This window comes from Trichomycterus rosablanca, chromosome 2 (assembly GCF_030014385.1).
Source record: "Trichomycterus rosablanca isolate fTriRos1 chromosome 2, fTriRos1.hap1, whole genome shotgun sequence".
NCBI lineage: Eukaryota > Metazoa > Chordata > Actinopteri > Siluriformes > Trichomycteridae > Trichomycterus > Trichomycterus rosablanca.
The window spans coordinates 29,252,247-29,276,436 of NC_085989.1; the positions used below are offsets into that span (position 1 = coordinate 29,252,247).

Below are 24,190 nucleotides of genomic sequence, written 5' to 3' on the forward strand. Positions count from 1 at the left end.
ATTATCCTTATTAGTACAGTGCAGAATTAAAGAATTAAACATTTAGAACCAAATGTTTTTTTGGCTAGTTTATGTTATAGAAAAAAATTTTTTTATACATTTTTTAACAAGCTGTTGCTTAAAATGCAATTACCTGTAGCAAACAACAGAGGCAAAACTGTACATACATAGCAAGGAACGTTCTTAAATACTTTGACTACAAGATCAAAATGATACCAAATGATGCCAGCCAGGCATAATTTTTAATTTGTGCTTAATAGTTATTAGTGTTGCATTTCTAACAACACAGTCATGCTTTATTTTGTTTATTTCAGTTCTAAACACTTTAATGCACGTAACTCGTGAAATGTTGTGTTTTAGAACATTGGACATGCTTTATTTCAGAACTTTTCACAATTTATTTAAACATCTCACATATACAAAATAGGTACAATAAACTTTGTGGTTCATTTTGCGAGAGAGAGGCCTCCAGACCCATTCAGATGGATGAAATGTGATGCCGTTGGGAACACTGGGAATGCAGAAGAACTAAATGCCTTGACAAAAAAAGGAATCCAAACAAAACTCAAAAACAAAACAACCAACTAACAAACATGAGATTTAGGAATTTTGTCCACCTGCTTAAAAATGGGGTTATCAGTAAGACCTGTGCAATGCTCCTTAAAATCAATACAAAGTAATACAGTAAAAGTGGTTTCCTCCACAGCTTTAAATGTAGCACCATATATCTGCACTTCAAGTGTTTGAGCACCTTTGGACACAGGACAGAACTTAAAGCCTTAGTACCAACGAGTAGAATGTGGTTTAGGTCTAGTAATATTACTTTCTTTATACAGGCATGAGGTAGTTTAAACCTTTTGGAAACTGTGGTTTTAAACCTCCTCTTTGGAAGATACATAAAGACCACAAAGTGATGCATACTTTCATTGTTTTTATTACACTTTCATTTTTTACAAAATGATGCCATGTCCCAAACCATGGTGTTTCCCAGCATCTCTTTTTGGGCTTCTGTATTAATTTGTATTGTGCAACGCTCCATACAGTCCAATGGTCCTCTCCGATAGAGCCCAGCTTAAGCAAGTGGATGTGCAGAGGAAATCAGCATTCAGTATAAAAAACAACACAGAGAAGTAGGGCAGAGATTTTTTTCATTTTTCTTTCTCTCGTTTTAATTTATCATGAGTCTATTTATTTGAAACAGACTGGGCCAATGTCCAAACCAAACTCCTGGTCAGCGCCACCAATGTCCAAAGGTGCAATGTCAAGGATGGGCAGACGAGATGGTTTATTTGTTCTGTATTCGATGACTGTCTTGCTCCATTGACCGGTGTGTTTCTGCAAAGGAAAACAAAGGTACACAGATATTAGTAAAAAGTAATGAAAGTTTGTCAAAAAATTACATAAAAGATCTCCTAAAATATGCTAAAGAACACATGTTTCAAAATTTAATGTAAGACAAACCCTTATCTTATCTACTCACAAATTCAAATAGGATCTATTTTTGCATGTTTTTGGAAGGTGTAAGGTAAATGACAGTGATCTGAGGCAAGAATTACATGTACCCATGTTACCCGTGTCTCCAGGACCATGATACTCTATGGCCCCAACACTACCAGCTGCCCCACTGTGCAACACCCAGTTTGTACAACTTCAGAATATGGAAACCATAAACTAAAATGTAGTCAATTAATAAAACATATTGCTATACATATACTGTAGGTGCTGATAATAAACACAGACAAACAGGTATTAAATATTAAACTTACAGTGCAGCCATCCTCCAGGACGCTGTAGGTGAAGCGACTGTTGCCCTCTGCCCTGAGCTCAACATCGTTGGAGCCCTGGAGCAGGACAGCCTTCTTCAGGTTGCGGTTCTCACCATCCATGTAGGCAATGCTGTTCTTGCAGTGGTAAGTGATGTTCTGGACAGCCTTGTTGGCCAGCAGACGCATGAAGGCAAGCTGTGTAGCCATGGACTGTGTGCTCAGTGTCTCATCATTGTAGCCAAACTGGAGATAATAAATAAAGAATAAATTGTATATTAATAAAAATCCACAGGTGAAATGATATATCACTTCTGAATATTGGACTTGAGGAAATTCTGAATGTACCTCAGTGCCACCGTTGATGGTCTCACCGAACCAGACATGCTTCTTCTCCTGGGTGCTTCTGTGCCAGTTCTTGCGTGCAATGCTTTCTGGATGAGCGTGGATGCAGGTGTGACCAGTGGTAAAGTCACAGAAGACCTTAATGGCATCCATGGTGCAGCCCTGGTTTGGATCGATCCAGTAGAAACCTAAAAAGAGTTTACAGAAGCACAACTAAGCCTGGTTTCTGAAACCTAAGATTCAATAAATATCCCAAAGAAGAAATACAGATTATATGATAAGGATTCATAGTTGGTAATATGACAATATGACATACAGAACATTACACAACACCATGAATCTATAAAGTAGCTTGGTGTAAAATAAAAGATCATTGTTAAACAAGCTTCAGGCACTCACCACTGCTCCAGTCTGGGTGGCTGAGTCTGATGTCACGGCAGGTGCGGGCAGGGTTCTTCTTGGAGCCCTCAGGTGAGAGCAGGTTCTCGATCTGAGTGTTCAGGGACTTGATGGTGGCATCCACCTCATAGTCCTTAGCCCTGAGAGCAGCTTGGTCAGCTCTGTATTCATCATAACCACCAGACACATCATATCCACCGCCGGCAGCACCAGGGGGTCCGGCAGGTCCAGGAATTCCGGGAGGTCCCTTTACATCAAAACAGTAGGTTAATTATTCTGTGCTTCAGGATGTCCCCCAGTGTAGTGCACTAGACATTTTTTACATTAAAATTATTACTTACAGATGGTCCAACTGATCCAGGTGCACCTCTGTGTCCAGCAGGTCCAATAGGACCATTAGTGCCAGGTCTACCATCCTTGCCAGATGGGCCATTGGGACCAGATGGACCCTAAAAGTGAATTAGAAAAATGTTACCCATGGCCAAATAGTTCAGAGATACATACTGCCATGGTAAGGAAAGTCAAATTACTTACTCTTGAACCAAAAGAACCGGCGGGACCAGCTGGACCACTGTCACCAGAAGGACCCTGTAAGATTAAAACATTGTTATAGAAATTGTAATATGGAAACAGCAGAATCAGAAGATATGCAGAAGTGGGTGTTAATCATGACACTCCATTACTTTAACTAATAGTACCACCCCAAACTACAATTAAGATAGGGCACTTACATTGGGTCCAGGCATTCCCTGAAGACCAGGATGTCCACGCAGTCCCTTCATGCCTCTTTCTCCCTTTTCTCCAGCCACACCCTTCTCACCTCTGGGTCCAGCAGGGCCCTATACATCACGTACAGAAATGTCAGAAAAAAATGTCATTCAGAAAAGCATTGTGTCAAAAACACATTTGGTAGGTGTTTTACTTACAGGGGCACCTCTTGCACCGGCAGGGCCAGCTGGTCCAACGGATCCAGAAGGTCCCTAAAAAAGGGCATGTGGTTATTTACGTTTGCCAGGTTACTATCACACTACTTCAAGGAAAACAGCAGCTGAAATTAATGAATATAAAATGTCAAGTACTTTAGAGACTATGTTCAGTTCCTGACACTTACAGATTCACCACGGTTTCCATGTCTGCCAGCAGATCCAGCAGGTCCCATAGGTCCAGGGGCACCAGACATTCCAGAGGGACCAGGAGATCCAGGCTCTCCACGGTCACCCTGTCAGTTTGAAGCAGACCAGTTAAATACATGCTACTCAGCTCATTATAAGTCATTATTTCAAACTGAGAATGAACTTACATGTTGAATATCTGTTTAGATATCCTTACCTTAACACCTGGAGATCCAGGGCGTCCAGGAGCACCATCATTACCAGGGCTACCCTATAGAGGAACACAAAGTGATTCTTAATGTGTAGTTGTGTCGCAGGATGTTTCTAGGATGCTGCTCTTTTAAAACGACAATTCAAATGAGATTTAATCACGCTGAGATCCAATTACAGTTGAGCAACACACTGTATAATTCTAATGCTAAAATACATTTGAACTGGAAATGCTATTTTTGTAATGCTTGTCTATACTCTTTCTTAGGAGGATGTTCTTGATTGGGATATCAGTGATTAACCGGTTAACTAATAACTGACAAACTATTTGATTAATGTCAGTTAAAATGCCATTTAAATTCAAACTGTTAACAGTTCACACTTGATTCCAACTGAGAGTCTGTGCAGAGTAAGAATGGTTGTATGAAAGGGGGACGTTAGTTAATTAAAAGTTTTAATAATGTTTATGAATTAAATTGACTATATTGTGTTATGTTATAATGATTGTATTATGATGTCAAGCTTGCTTTGCTGCTGATTGATGGACTAGATTATGTATAGGGACCACAATGGAAATAAGTCTACGGATTTTTTGTGTTATCCCTGACTGTTTCAGTTTCTTATAAGAGGCATTGCATCTATTTAGAAAATGTGAAATGGTTCAATAAAATCAATCAATCAATCAAGAACACTGATTTGAAACACACTCTTACTCGCCCTGATTGTGCATGTGCCAACTCAGCGTACAGCTGCATTAGGAGTTTTTAGCCTAAACAGGCAAACATTTCAGCATTTTTATCATTTAAACAATGAATGGCTGAACTGTTGCAGATTAAAATTACAAATTGTGAAGTTAGTTTAGGTTTTTATGGAGTCAAACTGCATGTTAAAAATCGTAAATGTTTTGCATCAAACTCCATTATGTAGATAAAGCTCTGATAAACATCCTATAATAACTACCCTAATGTTGTCAGGAAATTTTTAATATACCGACTGCATCTCTATTATTTGAAGACCATGTTTAAATAGTGCTTGTAATGGACTGTTAGCTATTGTATAAAATCTACATTCATGCTGCTGAACTGGTTCTGCTCAGGTTTATGATCATCTTACATGTTCAATATTACTGTCATTTTCACTAAGATACACTGTCTTTAATCAATAATGCATGTGTGACAAGTTGATATGAAAATTAGTGATTAAGTGCTATAAGCTTTTGATTATTATTGGCCATTGACTAATAATGGTTGGTTATCATTTTTTTCTGCATCCCAGAAATATGCCAGTATGTGGAGTGGATTTTTTTAAATGCTCTCAGGCTGAAATAAGTGAGCTAGTAAGTGTGTGTGTGTGGCCCTGACAAGGCTGATGATGTGTCCAGAGTGCACTCCACCCTGATCCAGTGTAACAGGGAAAGTTCTGGAACAATCTGGAGCCTAATAATTATAAAGTAGTTATTGAAGCTGACTGAATGAAAAATAACTTACCAGCATGTAGTATGGATTGGTAAAGTTATATTTCTAAGAATTAGCTACACCTGGTAAAACAATTGTTTAATTACTTAGGACCATTACTTACTTTACCTTTGTTAAAAGCATATATGAGATGCTCCAAAACACAAGACAATTTGAGAATTGCTGGTCTAATAAATTCTACCAGGAGAGCTAATTTATATATAAAGTTATGATGCAAATTCCCACAGTCCCAATTTTTTGTGATAGTAATGGTTTGTTTGCTGTTATTCTTAATTCAACTCTCCTTAATTCATTTTTGTCCTTGTCTTACTGATGCAAAAAGTTTGACAGTGATTAGCCCCCATATTGCCTGCTTCGCCCCTCCTGTACTGTAGCTAAGAACCATATTTAGTATTACAAGTAAACTTGTCCCTAGAACAAGATAGGACCCTGTATACTTACCTCACGTCCAGCTTCTCCCTGAGGACCAGTCATACCAGGCAATCCAATGTTTCCAGCGGAACCACGAGGACCAGGGGAACCAGCAGGGCCAACTCTACCAGGCTCACCCTAAGCAACACATCACATTACTTGGTTAGCTATCAGCCGAAAGGTAATGCATAGGACAATTTGCTAAAATTCAGAATGTTACACTAAATATAACTAGTTAGAGAAATATGAGGATACGTACAACACCACCAACACTACCAGGAGTACCACGTTCACCTCTGGAACCAGGAAGACCAGTGATACCCTGAGGTCCACTCAGACCACTTGGTCCAGAAATACCTTGTGGTCCCTGTGTTCAGAACAGAAAAATATTCTTCCTTAAAGACCATCTTAAATCTTAATTATAAAATGAATATAATGCAGTGATGATATTATGATGTAATTATTATGATTATAAAATGATTGTGAAAAAAATTACCGGGCCACCAGTCTCTCCAGGGGTTCCCTTATCACCAGCCAGACCATGAGGTCCAACCATGCCGTTCTCTCCTGGAGGACCAGCGGGTCCAGACTCACCACGAGTACCACGAGGACCATCCTTTCCAGCAGCTCCACTGGCACCAGGAGGACCAGTAATTCCCTGTAAGTTAAGAAAACTTATTGTTAATGGAATACAACCTCTCTTTTAGGCTTAGATCAAGAGGCAATAAACACATGTACTAAATGTCAGGATTTCTAAACTTCTTAACAATGCAGAATGCTTAATAGCCTTTAGCATTTATGAAAGACCAATCAATTTCAAAGTGAACTCAAATGTTTGTAGTGCAGCAACACTACACACAGAATTCCAATACAGTTATGATAATAATTTACAATTTAATCATGTAAAATTATAACAAGACTACGATGTTATTTCAACTCGACAATAGGCATCAGTTGTGATACCTGAGTTTGAGATGCACAGTCAGGGGTTCAATCTAAAGTCATGATTATGAGTCAGTTCGTTTTAAACATGATCACATTAATCACAGCCTTGATGAATATTAATATTATGAATAGAGTTTTAACAAATAGATCTAGTTTTAAGTGTTCTATATAACCCCTTCCAGGAATAGTTCAAATCAAATCTTCCATTCATTTAGACAAAACATTCATTTGCCTAATTAAAGTGACTGTCATCACCACAAAGATAAGACACTGTGATACCAATAACTGACCAAATAGCATAAAAAATAAGGTCCAGCAGAGGATATGTGTCTGCTCTGGTGTGCAAGCCAGGAGGCCTGATCAGAGTCACAGTCTTGGTGTCTGCATTTCAACAACTATGGTGAGGCGGTGCAGTTCCCAGAGTCCTCCAGGTGACTTTCAGTCTTAATATAGTTCCACACACACATACATTTACACATTATGAACATGTATGGAAGTAATGGGTATATAGATTTAAATCCAGAGATGGACTCCTACTATCCTTAACCAAAACGTGATGTAATCCTTAATTTATCCCAACCTAGAGACTGGTGCAGAACAATTGGTGGCCCTATAAATGGCCTAATTTACCCAAAATCTCTTGATATGGTGACCCTAGTGCACATGTTTGTTGAACAGAAAATTTAGTTCATGGGTGTTTTATTCCACTGATCGATTGGGTAAATATCATTGGTAAAGCTGTGTGCCCAGACCACAGCCCCATACCTGAAAACCTTTGACCAAGGCTACTGTTATTCCACCCAGTGTTAGGTGCAGTATTACTATGAGCATTTTAGGCGCTGTAAGATATTGCAATACTTACAGCAGGACCAGGTGCACCAACCCTGCCAGCAGCACCAGGGAAACCAGTCAAACCCTAGGACAAAAAAGTTGTAAAATGTTACAGATGAGAAATATTTTAAGAAACAACAACAACCACGGTATTCACAAGTGTTACTTAAAGTGCTTACAGAAGGTCCGCTGTCACCACGAGCACCAGGGGGGCCAGCAGGACCAGCAGGACCCTAAAACACACAGCAAATAACCAATGGTTTTAGAGAAGTGTTGTGTATTAACCAAGCTGTTACACAGAGATTAGATCTCTTAGAAATTATCATTTAAAAACAAGTTTTTTAGACTTACAAGAGGTCCAGAGTTTCCAGCGGGACCAGCGGGGCCAGGAGGACCACCATCACCCTTTCCACCAGCAGGGCCTCTTTCGCCTCTAGCACCAGTCTGGCCATCAGCACCCTAAAAAGCACCATGACATTAAATTCTATCTTTATGACAAAAAAGAGCTGCATGTCAGAAGATACAAAGATATGCATGTGTACTTACAGGGGGGCCAGCAAATCCAGAAGGTCCAGCAGGGCCAGCTTCACCACGCTCTCCCTATTGGATAATTACAGGAAATGTATATAAATGTATAATGTAGTAGATGTTGTATTGCCTCAAGACAAATTAATAAGTTAAATTGTTTTTATATGTAATCTATCTTGAAAATCTTGAAAATGCTTACAGGAACACCACGAGCACCAGAAGGGCCAGAAGGACCAGCAGGGCCACCCTCACCCTGAAAGAGAAAAGGCAAGTCTAATATTACAATGTTACCAGCATTTTTGTGTACAAATGTGTACACTTTCTAATGTGTGGATGTAGCAGCCAGTGACTTCTATCTAGTTAAGTGATTTAAGTTTAATGAATTGAAATCAATTCCAATATTTATGCTGAACCTCTATGCTGCTATGCTACAGCCAATCTATGCTAACTACCCCTTTCCATACTTGAACACCTTACATTTATACCATTTAGCAGCCATTTTTGTACAAAGCGACATACAATTGTTAGGAATACAATGCAAGCTATTGAGGGTTCAAGGGACTTGCTCAGGGACTTAACAGTGGTGACCTGGAAGTGACAGGGATTGAGCCAGCAACCATCTGATTACTAGTACATAACCATTAAGTTACCACTGCTTTGCAACATTTAGTGAAGTATTTTGAATTTAATAATGTGTTAATCTAATAATCTAGGGTGCTCAGATGGCACAGCGGTAAAATATGCTAGCCCACCAGTGCTGACATTTCGAACTTATGAGTTCAGACAATAGTTGGCTTGTCTGGGGGGGAGGGAGAGCTGGAGAGATTCCTTATAACTGCTGCAATTATGACCTCTGCTGGCTGGTTGATGGCGTCTGCACAATGAGACGGGATAATGGGATAGACAGGGGATAAATGATCACTAGTGCACACGTGTCAGAGTGTGTGTTTGTTACAGCCCTCCTTGGTCAGGAGTGGAGGTCTGCAGGAGTAGAGGTAACATACGATCTGGTAAACTGGGTATGACTAGACTTGGAGACAGATTTGGGTATAATGCATAAAATTTTTTATTAAATCTTTAAACTCATATAAATTGTATAAAACCTGAATAATGTGTTCATCATAACACTTCTCATTATGATCTGCTGTGCAATTAAATTAGATTAGTGTAACCAACCTGCTTAGTATAAAATTGTGTATGTATTTCCACATGAATGACATAATTTTCTACAGTTGAATCAGAACAAAATTAAAACTTTAATAATTGTTCATTTAATTCAAAGGCAACACCTGTTAATAATACTAGGGCAGTTTTTTCACTGTCAAATCTAAAATACAGAATCTGAATTTCAACAGCTTTTTAACTTATAATAATGCAAGAACACTGGTAAACACTGGTAAATGCATTTGTGACAAGTAGTATTAATTATTAATAGATTAATGTGTTTTTGCCCAGACTAAAGTCTTTATGAAAACAAAAAAAGAACATATTAAAAAACTAAAATAATCGTGTACTACTGTACTACTATTAGTGTCAACCAGAATCTTTTAATATTTATATTTAAATGTTGTATTTTATTGTTTAAATTAATAAATATATATCAAAATACCTACATTAATAACCTGTTTTCACAAGATTCAAAGTGTAAAAACTTTTTTGTTTTTTTATAAAAGAAGGGTGAAAAGCACAGTGTTCAGTATTTGTTTTGCACAAAGCTGTTTTGGAGGCAGTGTACACGCCAAGCAGTGTGAGCAGTACTAAATGAAACTACAATGTACATACATTATTTCTGTTTTATATAGGCATTCTTTTACATAATGTTAGTGTTATTTTAGATTTGATGTGCTATTTGGTATGATTTGGTGAGCTTTTTTTGGGTATGGAAACACGCTTTCACCTCGCCTTTGATGCTCCACATGCTTTACCTTATCTCCATTAGCACCAGCAGGTCCAGGAGGTCCACTGGGTCCAGGAGCACCCTGATTAAAAGAAAAAAAAGTTATGAATTGAATAACTATTTAATAACTATTGAGTTATAAAAATTTTTAAAGGAGCTTGTGATGGAACTTACACGAGCACCATCTCTTCCAGCATTGCCCTCTAGGCCTCTGTAACCAGACTCACCCTGAATGGAAAAGTGAAGGAAAAAACACATTTTGACATTAAATCAGACATAGAAAAAATGCTAAAAAGCTCTGAATATGATGTTGTCATAAAAGAAGACTAAATACCCGCTTTAGAACTAACCTTCTCACCCTTAGGTCCAGGAGTACCAGCTGCACCACGCTCACCAGGCATACCAGCAGGTCCCTGGTGTCCTGGGGCACCAGAAAGGCCAGCAGCACCAGGCTCACCCTAAACAACATATAAATTTTTTCTTACACATGCAGCAATTGGGTAAAACACACTTCAAATGCAATAAGAAAAATATAATCATTAAAAGCAGTAACACAAATGACAGACCTTGTTTCCATCAGGGCCAGGAGGACCAGAAGGACCACGAGAACCAATTGGTCCCTGGGCACCCACAGCACCAGCAGGACCAGAGGTACCACGCTCTCCCTACATGTAAACATAAAAGGAGTAGAAGATGATGAGCAAGTCGTTTTAGGGATAAAATTTTATTGCATGAATGGTCAGTGCATAAAAATAAAATAAAAATGTCATACCTTAGCACCAGCAGGCCCAGATACACCTTGATCTCCAGGAATACCCTATCAAGTAAAATCAGCATTTCAATTAGCTTACCTTTTGATAACCAAAACAAATGAAACAAGTATAGGCTCCCATAACGCATTAATGATTTAAAATAAAAAAATTCTACTTTTTTAGTTTATCATAATCACTGTAAAATGTACTTACTCTGTCTCCAGGTTTGCCAACCTCACCAGCTGAGCCAGGAGGTCCAGGAATACCCTTTAATGATGGGAGAAAGTAATGAGTGACACACACATTCAAAACCTGCTTATATTACACTTTTAGCCCACTCCACTATAGTTCAATCACACATCATGTGACCTAAAAATATTTTATTTCAAACACTTGAGTCTGTTAACCAACTGTTATTTCTTTTTCTAGCACGCCTTATCAGAGTGATTTACTTTTACTTGTAATCTTAAAAGACTGCACTGTGGGGCTGTTCCACTGATTTAATGCATGCTTGGCCAGTAGTTCCTTTCTTTGTAACTTAATTGCAGTGTTTTAAATCAGTCACCTCAACAGGTGTCAAGTGTAACTCAGTAACTAACCCTGGTCAGGATTAAAAAAAAAAAGGTTTAGACATTCCCACTCGTTTAAATGTACTGTTTTAAAGTAAACCTAATATGGTATGCATTATTGGAGGCATTTTAAGAAATGTAATCTGGTTAAACTAAAATCCAAAGAAACAGCCCTTGTACAACAGTGATAATTAACTTTTTTGTTAGCTTAGCTACAATGAGCTGCAAATAATCAAAATGAGTTGAAAAAAATCTATTTATGCAGGCCACACATTAATGCATTAATCTATAGTCATAATAAGTCAATCTGTCAGGGGCCACAGATTTCTTTTTGTGTAGATTTATTATTTGTTATTATTTAAATGCATTAAATAACATTTTAACTGTTTATTTAGCACTGCCTATAGGTGTTTGGTTAGCACAAAAGTAAAACGCGCTAGCTCTGAGGTGTGAATCTCAGCAGTGCTATTGGCCAGTCATCAACACAGACATGATTGCTATGTCTGGGTTCGCAGGGGGTGAGGAGATGGCTGAACAGGCTAGTCATTGAAAGGTGCAATTGTCATAGCCCTCTCAATGCTGGTCCCAAGCCCATGCAGGCATCTGGCATAAAAATTGTGCTGGATCAGCTATGCGGACCAAAATGATCCCCTGCATTGACCCCTAAATATGGAAGCAGCCGAAATAAAAATAAATAAAATATATATGTTAGCACTGCCTATGTGCAGTCCTATGTGTTGGGGCAATTTTTGTCATTTCTCTGCATGGTTAAAAAATAGCATTTTTAGGCTTTTTAACTTCATACAAGTTCTAATTACTAGCTCTAAAAATCAAACCAAAAACCAATTTAATTTTTACTCTGACAGATGCATGTAAAAACCTGTAATCTGTAAAATCTGTAAAAAGCTAATTCAGAATAAATGGCATTAAATAAATGATTAAAAGTTAGATATATACCTGGAAACCTGGAGAACCAGCAGGTCCTTGCTCTCCTTTCTCACCAAATCCACCCTGCAAGTCAAAGCAAAAATCAACATTATTAGAGACCTCACATTGAGCAATCAAGTTATTAGCAAAATTCAGGCATGATTCTGAAAATCTACGTACAGTAACTCCAGGGGGACCAGCAGGGCCATTGTTGCCATCAGGACCAGGAGGACCCTAAGAATGAAACAGGTATTTCAGTTACAACACAATTACATGACCATCACACATCTATCAGTGTTGATGCTAGTAAAAGGCATATAAAATGACACAATGCTTACTCTTAGACCATTAGGTCCGGCAGGTCCTCTGTCTCCAGGTTTGCCAGACTCACCCTAAAGAAAGACATAGAGATGTGTGACCAGATTTGCTCTCGATGAAAATTTTCAATATTATTATATTATATTTCGTAATAACATTATTTACATTATATTATTTATATTCATAATGGTTTGGTATATATGTAATGGATATACACAATTATCAATACTTACAGAGGGTCCTTTAGGGCCAGGGAATCCAATATTACCGGGCTGGCCTCTAGGTCCAGTGGGGCCAGGTGGGCCAGAACGACCATCTTGACCAGGAGGACCCTGAAAACGGAGACACAGTTATTAGAAAACCTTTTTCTTTACTAAATCTCTTGGTATTAATATGAGCTATAGCTTGGCTGTTCTACTAGAGGATACTTACAGCAGGTCCCTCCTTTCCTTGGGGTCCAGCATTGCCAGGGCTGCCAGGAAGACCCTATGTGCAGAGATAGAAAGAAATTAATGAACAGTGCCCTTCAAAAGACATTTATTTCACAAATGATTAGCACTATAAAGCTGCCTGTGCATGATGCATTTGTAGTCTTATTGATAAGACATATGATTTCAGTCAAATTTGCTACTTATTTAGTTTCCAGGTTTCAACCTGCTGGCTAATTCTCTTCACAACTAAATCTGCCTGTTTAGAAGGATAACTAATAACAAGCTTTTTTTTTTAATTAAGCACTCAATTTACCCCCAAATTATATTTACTAATGCAGCTGGACACACCTGGAGAACAGCTGTAACTGATCTATTCTCTATCCATGTAATTACTTGTGCCAGCAATGGGCTAGTTTCAGTTAATTGACAGATGTCATCGTATCAATCATTTAGAGAGTGCAATAACACTGAGTGGAGAGCAGGATTATTTATGCTTCCTTGGCATCCTTGTCACAAATGGCAGTGGATAAGCCAATGCCAAAATCAAACTTTCCCAGACTATCGGGCAAAGTATTTACCACTGCACTATTAGGTGTAGGTTCTACAGCACTGTCAAAATTTTGAAATTGTGATATTCCAGTTTTAGGGCAAGCATATTGAACAAATTGTTTTGCCACTTGAAAGTGCTAGCTGTATTGTTTTCTAGTACTTACTCTGGCTCCAACCAGGCCAGGCTCACCAGCACGGCCAGGATCACCAGGGCCTCCACGTGCGCCAGCAGGGCCAGAAGCACCTCTTGTTCCAGGCATACCCTATGGAGGAAATTTAGAAAGCAGTATTAGTAGTCCATTTAACTAAAAATATACTTAATATTAAATGTAATAAAGTTTAATATCAAATATGACATCATTCTTACCATTGGGCCACCTCTACCAGCTGCACCGGGAAGACCACGGCTTCCAGCAGCTCCCTTAATGAAAGTGTCACAAAGTCAGTAAAGAGTGAATATCAGAATTTCTTACACGTATACTTATAGTTTCATCATAAATATATAAAACAAAACTCACTCTGGGTCCACGCATGCCAGCAGGGCCAGATGGTCCCTGCTCACCATTAGGTCCTCTCTTGCCCTCATCACCAGAAGCACCAGTAGGTCCCTGTGGACCAGAGCTACCCTGCACAGAACAACCACCAAGTTGTTGGGGCACACCAGGTAATACAATGTTTAATCCATGCATGGGAATGAAATACAAGGTCTCATTATACTTACAGGCTCACCCTTGGGACCAGCATCACCCTTCACTCCAACGGGTCCAGGGTCACCCTATGAGCAAAAGCATTCAAAACAATACTTTACTCTTAGAACTCAAAATGTGTACTGTGTGTACGAGTATTTAATGCTCGTTTTTGTACTCAGGTCTAGTTAGGTGGAACTTACAGAAAGGCCTCTTGGACCGGCAGGTCCAGAAGATCCTTGTGGGCCAGGGCCTCCTCTTGGGCCAGGGAATCCAGGAGCACCAGCAGCTCCAGCAGCACCCTGTACAAATCATTAGACAGTGAACTCAAAGCTTGCAATAAATACATACCAATAATAAATAATAATAAACCATTTTCTTTCTACTTGTATCAGTTAAATAATGAAATTGGTAAACCAGCTAAAATGAAACTGACAATAAATAAATCTTACAACTAATCTAATAGTATTGGAACAGCAGAGATTATGCTTTGTTACTAGCTATAAAATTCAACTATCCACTCTAATTTTCATTTTTCCCATCAGCCTCTGTTTGTGTGCTTATTTTAGACAGCCAATACATCTTCTAATTTTGGGACTACCTCCAATAAATTAATACGTTTATTTACAATGTCAATCATGTACTGTGTCCAGACTGACAGACAATTTTTTTAAATTGTACTTTTTATAGGTATTATATTGTAATGGCAGATTGTTGTCAATTACTGACAATACTAAAATACATTTAAACCTTAAAAGTGGGAATAGCACAAAATAGGTACTGACCACATTTGGTTGATGATGTAAAATGGTAATTTAATGCAAGGCATATGCACTAGGTGTCTAATGCATGACCTTTATGACACTTTGTCCATGTTAGGTCATTTTATTTCTGTATTCACATGGGAGTGGCTGAATATACACTGATTTTTTAATCTCTACACTCACTGATTACTTTATTAGGTACACATATAAACTATTTACAATATTTTATATGTTACACCTACCATACAGACATACATAACTTTGTTGGTATACAGCTACTAACTATATTCAATCTGTTGCTCTGTACTCTTTGTCACCCACTCTGTACCCCATTTTCATTTAAAAGGGACAAACATAGGACGCCGACCAGATGATGTTCAGCACTGCAATGATGCTAGTATGTTTCTTTGTTTGTTTATTAGGATTTTAACGTCATGTTTTACACTTTGGTTACATTCATGACAGGAACGGTAGTTACTCATTACACAAGGTTTATCAGTTCAAACAAGGTTATATTGAACACAGTCATGGACAATTTAGTATCTTCAATTCACCTCACTTCTTCTTCAGTCTTTGGACTGTGGGAGGAAACCGGAGCACCCGGAGGAAACCCATACAGACATGGGGAGAACATGCAAACTCCACACAGAAAGGACCCGGACTGCCCCACCTTGGGATCGAACCCACGACCTTCTTGCTGTGAGGCGACAGTGCTACCCACTTAGCCACCGTGGACGCTAGTATGCTAAAGGGTATTTGTACTGAAATTAGCGTATCAGGTGCAACAGTGTAGCTGGGGTTTTTAAACACCTCAATGTCAAGACAGCATCTTGAGATCAGAGAGTGTCTGCTGGTAAAAGACTAGAGAAAGATTAACTCACATTGTGCATTAAAAGAGCTCAAGTCTCCAACCGCACATGTAAAGAGTCCTAACAGTGTTTAAAATTCTTAGCAACACTGCTGCACTTATACACTCATACCAGAACAACACACTCCCAGCATGGCATCATTGCCATGTTATGTGTTTTTGCAGTGCTTAGAATAGTTCACCAGTGCTATGGGGGTCTCTTTTGAATGATAAATAGGATATGTGATTAATAAAAATCAATGAAAATGTATCAGTTTTAGTGCATACTTACAGTAGCTCCTTTAGCACCGTTAATACCATTGGCACCAGGGTTACCCTGTAGAAAAGTAGAAAGAGAATGTCAGTCCTTTCATTTCATGTTATCATGACTATAATTATTAAAGTATCAAGTAGTCTGCATACTTACAGTTGGACCAACTGGGCCAGCAACACCATTTGAACCAGGCTCTCCTCTTTGTCCCTGAGGTCCAGATGGTCCAGTGGAACCAGCAGGTCCAATCTCTCCCTAGTAGATATAAGATTAAAAAAAATGAGGGCACTGACAAATTGTTTACTGTCAATCCACTAGTATTTCAAAATTTGGCCTTTAGCTAATTCACTGATTGGTATAAGTAATGACATGATGGTAAGCTTATAGAAAAGAAATGCACTTACTTTAGGACCAGGTGCGCCTGGGAAACCTGGAGGGCCAGCAGAGCCCAGAGGACCCTGAAAAGAAAGGTTCAAAAATATTGTTTTAGATTGAGTTCAATAGTTGAATGAGGAGATGGTCAGACATATTAAAGATCAAATACGTACAGCAGAGCCAGCAGGACCAGTGTTACCATCAGAACCACGGGCACCAGCCGGACCACCAGGACCAGCTCGGCCTCTCTCACCAGGAAGACCACGACCACCCTGTACAAACACAAATACATATTCTAAAAACATCTAATAAAAAGACTAAATAGTCTTAAAATTTAAGTTAGATGTAATATGCATTTAAATTTAGACAAGTGATAACTTACTCTCTGTCCAGGGGTTCCATTAGCTCCAGGAGCTCCATTCTCACCCTAAAAGAGAAAAAAGTGGGTTCAAACAGTTGAAAAGTTTAAAGTGAAGCGAAGCTGTTGAAAATGGTTACAATCAACAGATTTCAGATGGGGATGCCAGTGTAAAACCTGTATTTTATTAAAAAACAACAAGAAATGGCATTATAACAGATATTTTTTTCTGGTAAATGTTGTATTTCAATTTGTTTTGCTTAATCACATTTCCCCCCCTAAATTAAATGTTTTAATGGTATGAAATCAAAATTTTTAATGGTAATGAAACTGTTATTCATATTTAATGTACACTGATATATTATGTACAACAGAACCAACATATGAATATGAATAACAGAACCGACTGATTCAAATAAATAATGTAAAGGTTTTAATTTTAGTTTGTTTTTGTTTTAATATTGATATAAATCAATTTTACCTTAGTGCCCATACCACCAGGCTCTCCTTTGCGTCCATCAAGACCATTGTAGCCCTACAGAGACAGAAAATAATTGAAGAAAATCATATATGAATTTTGATTAAATTTGATTTGTTTATAATATTAATGCATTATGCAAATGCTTTGTTGAAGATAATTTATGTTGTAAACAATAAAGCTTTAACGTTCATATCAAATTATCTGCATTGAACGAAATCGTAATGTATACAATAAAACCTTTGCAACAAAATAATTACTTTAGAAGTATTACTTACTCTGTGTCCCTTCATGCCTGGAAGTCCAGGAGTTCCTGGGAAACCACGAGCACCCTATAACACAAAAAATGGAATATTAGCATTAGATGTATTTGTTTATTATTTGGTATTTACCTATTTTGCCAGCTTATGAATTTTAATATAAATTACTAACAACTCTACAGGACACTAGCCAGATAGAACACAAAGCATCAATATGCCAATCATGTAATTCACAATGTAAAATTTTTGATTTTGGAGTGATGATGCCTCTGCTCAGACACACCTGATTTAACCTAGCAGTTTGTCTTTGTGTTGCATCTCTAATATAATCATTTATGTATGGCTGTAAAGCATAAATGTCTCTCTATAGTGCAGACATAAATATAACAGTTAATTTAAGCTTGATTAATTGGTCAGTTCTATTTCCAGCCTTGAGACTATCCTAATGACTGAAGCAAATTATACTTAAATATAGATGCAAATTTAAATTGTACTAGTCTAAGAGGTGACTTACCTGGGGTCCAACAGTTCCTCTGTCTCCAGGCTTTCCAGGTCTGCCATTGTTACCCTACATAAAAGTTACAGAGAATTCCATCAAATACATTTAAGAAAATAATAAATAAGCTAATTTAAAACAAAACAATGTATGAAATGCAGGATATGCACTGAAGTGTCCTTAAAACTCTATTCACTGTATAACTATAATTTGTTTTGTAGCTCCTATAAGGTTATACATTTAGTACTTAACAACCTAATTCATTTAACACACAGTAAATGACATGTGACTCAACCATGGGTAAATAATACATGTTTTAATGTATATTTTGGCATATAAATGGAAACCTGTATAAACCTTTGTCATTTTACTCAAATGTGTGCATGTGTGCATTTACTTATATTGATAACAAGACATCTTCATATTAATGTTTCTGGAATGCAATACCAATTTCTTCTAATATGCAGATTTTCCCTAGGTTTAAGAAAGCCTGAATTATTGAAAAATAAATGTCCCTAATGATCCGTAAACTGTTATATGACAATTGCTTTTAAAATGTTTTCTTTTCCTTTTAATGAATGTATGGTCAGATGCTTGCAGCACCTGATAAGTTTGGAAATAAAGTAAAAAATAAAGTAATATGTCATGTTCAACAATTATTCTAAGATACAAAAAAATTGCATGATGTCACTGACTAATTTACAGACATATAATAAAATACTCACATCTTCACCATTCTTGCCAGAAGGCCCAGGGGGTCCACGGGATCCAACTCCGCCCTAATAAAAAAAAAATTAAATTAATGCTAAATAATTTTCTGTGCCAACCTGTGCCATAAAATAAAATAAAGCTAATTTTCTTACAGACTGTCCAGGCTCGCCAGGCTCACCAGCATGTCCTTGGAGACCTTGGGGTCCCTTTGAATTGAGGAAAATATTTGATTAATCTTAGATTAAAAAAAAAAAATTTCTGTACATAGAATTATCTTGTTACACATAATGCCACCTACAGGTGGACCAGGTGGTCCAGAAGGTCCTCGGGCTCCCATCATGCCCTACAAGGAAAAAATACATGTGCTTTATTGAATTTTTAAAAAAAAAAGTAAGATGGGGCTAAGGGACATGGTTGTAATTATAAATCTAAATTCTTCTATTGCATGTTTTAGCACTGGTGCTCACCATAGGTCCAGGGCCGGGATCAGGTCCTTTAGAGCCATCATACTGAGCAGCAAAGTTCTGTTCAAAATCAAGGCAAAATTCAATTACTCAAACATATAAGCAGATAGTACAGATTGCATTTACTTAGATAAAAGACCATATTTGAAAAGTGTCTTGGAACCTTTAAATGATGACACATGAAGTCATTAAAGGTTAACATATTAAAGGTCATTAGGTCATCAGGTTAGGGTCAGGTTATTTAAACACCCCCTTCATGGGTCAATAAAAACACAGAATACATTCTTTTTATGCTGCAAAAATTACACCTTTCACTTAGATTTGTCAATTAGTCATTTTCAAATGACTTTTACAGCAGTTAGTGGCCATTTTTTAGACGTTTAGGTAATTAAATGCAATACAATCAAATAATTATTAAATAACATTACTTTACTGTACTGGTAGACAAATTATAGTTACAAGCATGAGTGATTAGGCTGAAATACCATGTATTCATTTCAGAATTAGAATTATTACATACATATGGTTTACTTGATACGGTTTTTGCAGTGCATTACTAAGCAAACAGTGTGAAAAAAACATAACAACTTACTCCACTAAGACCAGGGGGGCCAGGAGGGCCGGGAGGCCCAGGAAGTCCATGTTTGCCGGGTTTGCCATCTGGTCCTTTTGGACCCTGGTAAAAAATAAATATGCTAAATATACATTGGAAATTTAGCATGAAACTGGAAGCAATATTGGAGCTGCCAAATACAGCAACTTTACATTTTACCGTTTACTGTTTATGTTACAGTTTAGTTTGTTTCTCCTGTTGCTAGTTACTTGTTTTTCCTGTTGCTAATTACTTACAGATGTTTTACTACTATAATATTTGTTTAATAATATAGCAACTCATAAAATAACCAACACAGTCAAAAGGTATTGGCCAAATGGACAAATGTTTGTTTGTTGTTGTTGTTTTGTAAATTAAAATACTAAGATTTTGCTTGTTACAACGATGTTCAATGCAATGTGGTTTCTGCCAGGTTACCAGGCCAGTACTTCTACAATCAGTGGTGTATTTTGAAGGTGAGTTTTGTTTGTACAACATGGCTTGGCCAATGATCTCATTGAAGCTATAATTCAAGACCTCATTTAAAAACAAACATTTAAAAACAAATGACTTATGTAAAAACTAATAAACAAAAAACAGAATCATATTTCTGACTTACTCTGTCGCCTCTTGGTCCCTTATCTCCTCTTGGGCCCTATTTACAAATCAAAACATAAGGCCACTGAGTCAGTAAATCCATATGTTAGTACAATATTTATATACATGTCCTTATTAGCATTCAAAAGCAAACATTTGTTGGTTTTTGTTTAGATTTAGAACTAACATACTAGCTTTAGAGCTACTTCTTAAAATGTGTTAGATACATTAATATACTTAAGTTTGGGTTGGGGAAAAGCACTGGGAAAAGGTCTTGTTTTTACACACTAGTGATAACGTATAATCAACTGTGTGAATAATATTAACTTATGCAAATTCACACATGCCACACTACCACCATTATAATCATAGAAAATTATGCTCACCTTTGTGTATGCCTAGACAAGAAGAAAGATAAATAAATGCAACAATTATTAATTTAATCTCTTCAAATATTAAACAATCAGATTATATAACAATAAAGCTTACTAAAATCTGATAAGGCATGCACATTTATAGATGTGGTCTAGTATTACTGATTAGAACTAAACAGTTCACATGTTATGTATTCTGGGACATTTGCAGCACAGATGCTTATAGGAATGCAAAGGCCCTGTTAAAACATTCCAACATGACATAGTTGGTGTGTTTTTCTAATAGGCATCAACATAAGTGAACATTTGTGTGATATTCCAATGAGCAATCCACCTTAGTGTACAATGATGGAGAACGTATCAACTATTTTTTAATGGATAACAAACTGGGTAACATGGTTAATCTGAGGAATGTCCACACTATGTTGATAATGCTGAAAGGCCTCACCTTCAGACAGCCACCTGAAAAGGTTCATTGTGCCCAAGCAGCCTGCCCAGTGGTCTTTAAAATGGGTGGTTTTTAATTTCACTGACATTCAACTTAGCCAATAGGAACTTTTCGTTTTCTCCTTGTGACAGGAAAGAAAAAAAAATCTTGCATAGCAGAAAAATGTACTTTTGCTGCAGTGTATTTGAGGTGGCCATGGTTCTGTTCATGGAATATCACTCATTATTATATGGAATCAGATAAAATAGGTAAGAACTTTGTTTTTATGTTACTTAAAATGTTATATGTAAGTGTACTGACCGCTGTGATGAAACAGGAGGAGAAGAAGCATGTAGAAACAGAGGGAGAGAGAGGAAGAAACCATCAGTTAGAAAACAGTACTAAATTGCTTTATAGTAATCTTCTTGGTGACATAAAACAACTTCATTCTTTCATATAAGTACTAAATAGACAAAAATTAATAAATATGCACCCCTTTAATGTTTTATCCTTTTTCATTTCATTAATGTCTATTTTAAATAACTTGCATATTGAGCTTTGATATACATTGAACTGCTTTAAGTAGTGCATATTTGAAAAGTGTTGCACAGCCTGAATTATTAAAAAACACAATTATTAAGAAACACTTCAGAAAACACTTGAGATCAAATGTGTTGTACTAAAAAAAAATTTAATGGAAACGCTGTGTTCTGAACAACACAACTACATTTTCTAAAGCAGCAGCCCTCAGCTGACTCATGTTTATGGATCTGTACTACTGTCACCAATTTTGATATGACTTGTATAGTACAAATACTGGAAAATGCTAGTATTACAAAGTATATACAATCATAACTATTATTATTAATGAGAATATCATGCAAAACCATTTAACATTTGAAAACAAATATATGTATATATATATATATATATATATATATATTTTTTTTTTTTTTTTTTTTTTTTTTTTTTATAGATGATATGAGAAAAATGTCAAAACTCTGGTTTAAATGACAAGTGTTGTTAGCATGTTAGGCCTTATGGATACATTACATGTTATGGGTCATCCAGTAGGCATCAGTGATTTGTGGCCCCCTTCAGGAGGAGTTAAATGCCCCCTACCCCTGGGTGGGGCTAACTGGTTCTTCAAACCCAATACTGTATATTGCAGTTCTCCTTACAACCAGAAGTGGCGCTCTGTTCTAAAATACTATTTGGTACGTTTGCACTTTTGGGTGGAGTCGTCATGTCGCTGATTTTCCACCAGATGGGGCATCCAGGCTTTTTATTCTAAGCCAACACACCACCCCACCCACTTTTTTTTCCCCACAAAATGCGTTTAATAAAGAAGTTACATTTTTAAGGTGCTAATAATAATACTAATGATAATAATAATGATTATAATACAGTTTTAATTAAAAGTGCAGCATTTTGGATTGTCTGACTTTTCGCTGCAATATGTTGGCATCCTTTTCAGTGAATTTCAATCCATTTGAGAATAATTCCCTATCAGCATGTTGCTATTTATGTTAACTAAAAAGATATTTTATTCATCAGCTGATTAAATGAGCACTAAAAAAAATCACATCATGTCAATTTTCACATGAGCAAATAAAATGTTTACTAAAAGTGTACCTTCCAATTAACTTTCTTTACGCAACAGTTTTGTATTTGATGTATAGTTCAATTTTTATTAATATGAAAAAGATACAAGATGCGCTTTTAAGAGTAAGGACCATAGCCAATACATGCAATACCAAATTTTGCCCAGCAGGGGACGTGTTTTTGGTTAGAGTAAGATGTTCAGGAGCTTGAACTACATCAAATTTAAACGCCCAAACCTGAGTGTTTAAGAAAAATAAAGACTAATTTCAAGAAGATACTATTTCCTTCAAGGTGTATTACTTATATAACCTAGTCATTTCTAAATTCAGGTGACTTGTTTTCATTTAAGAATGCAAAAGATATATATTAAAAAAAAAAAGCATCCTTTAAAAGCACTAAATTCCTATGGATTTTTTTCTTTTCCTCAGGTCGACTCATTCAGTGGCAAAGTCAAGCCTGGATCCTCACTCAGCATAAGAAATAATTAAGGATTAAGGGTCCTTGGAAGACACCCAATAAAAAGAAAAAGGCACATTTAAAACTTACATTGTTGGCATGATGCTAGGTACGAAGTCACTGCAAGCAGCAACAGAATCCGGGTATCCACAAAGCTGAGCATGTTTAGTCCGACATGCAGACTCCTTGTGCCGCGGTGCCTGGGTATCTCACCACTCTTTCTCAAGCAGGCATACAGCCGTGGTGATGCAAAGTTACAACTCCAAACGTAGCGGGAAACCTGCTGCCGTGATGCTGGAATAACAAAGTCTAATCAGCCCTATTTATACGGCAGGAGGTACCTAAGGCTGCGCGTCAATCGACCCCAGCTGCACCAATGGCATGAGAGCAACTCTAGAGGAGTCAGGAGCCCAGAACAGCCCGAACTGGTCACGTGATGCGCATCGTCCCAGCCCTCTGTCTCTCCCCGCAAACTTTGGCAGCCGGCTGCTCGTGATGTGTTCAACCTTTTAATTAGATCCATTCTTTTGAGGACGTGGACACTGAAGATCTCCGGAACCCGTGCGTTTTTTTATCCAGTCATATTTGAGATGCCACTGTGCAATGGGTTTATATTACTGCTGGTGCTGGAGCCGGACAGCTCTGCAGCTCCTCACTGGAGATGCCTGCGCTTTTACGCAGCGCTCTGATGCACAGATTTAAGGGAGAACGGACCTGACCTGAGAGCAGGAACACCGACCGAGACACTCATGTAGGGTCGTGGATTAGTGTTTTTTTTTTTTTTTTGGATACTGGATACTTTGCACTCTAGGTTCCATCTAGCACTTAATCACTGTTTATGTGTCTTAGTCTAGGCGTTTAATGCTCCAAATGTGATTATTTGTGTTAATTTGTGCTGCCTAAATAACTGTTTTACTGCCATAAGTTCTGATTTCACACGCCATCTGGTTAATCATCTTGAACTGAC

General features: G+C 37.4%; 1 protein-coding gene across 1 annotated transcript; it reads right to left on the minus strand.

Annotated features, from left to right (window-relative positions):
- Positions 1-916: 916 nt before the first annotated feature.
- Positions 917-23,507, minus strand: col1a2 (collagen, type I, alpha 2). Its single transcript, XM_063014065.1, has 49 exons — positions 23,317-23,507; positions 20,384-20,421; positions 19,765-19,848; positions 19,176-19,232; positions 19,007-19,051; positions 18,861-18,914; positions 18,723-18,776; positions 18,016-18,069; positions 17,520-17,573; positions 17,245-17,298; positions 16,788-16,832; positions 16,579-16,677; positions 16,435-16,488; positions 16,187-16,285; positions 16,052-16,096; positions 14,352-14,450; positions 14,184-14,237; positions 13,981-14,088; positions 13,830-13,883; positions 13,627-13,725; positions 12,915-12,968; positions 12,716-12,814; positions 12,503-12,556; positions 12,345-12,398; positions 12,195-12,248; positions 10,882-10,935; positions 10,689-10,733; positions 10,483-10,581; positions 10,267-10,374; positions 10,091-10,144; positions 9,945-9,998; positions 8,219-8,272; positions 8,038-8,091; positions 7,843-7,950; positions 7,671-7,724; positions 7,523-7,576; positions 6,212-6,373; positions 5,975-6,082; positions 5,746-5,853; positions 3,837-3,890; positions 3,619-3,726; positions 3,434-3,487; positions 3,239-3,346; positions 3,042-3,095; positions 2,849-2,956; positions 2,508-2,754; positions 2,112-2,296; positions 1,767-2,009; positions 917-1,335 (listed from the first exon to the last, which is right to left on the minus strand). The coding sequence occupies exons 1-49, from the start codon at positions 23,384-23,386 to the stop codon at positions 1,189-1,191; spliced, it is 4,059 nt and encodes a 1,352-aa protein (XP_062870135.1). The 5' UTR covers positions 23,387-23,507; the 3' UTR covers positions 917-1,188.
- Positions 23,508-24,190: the final 683 nt, after the last annotated feature.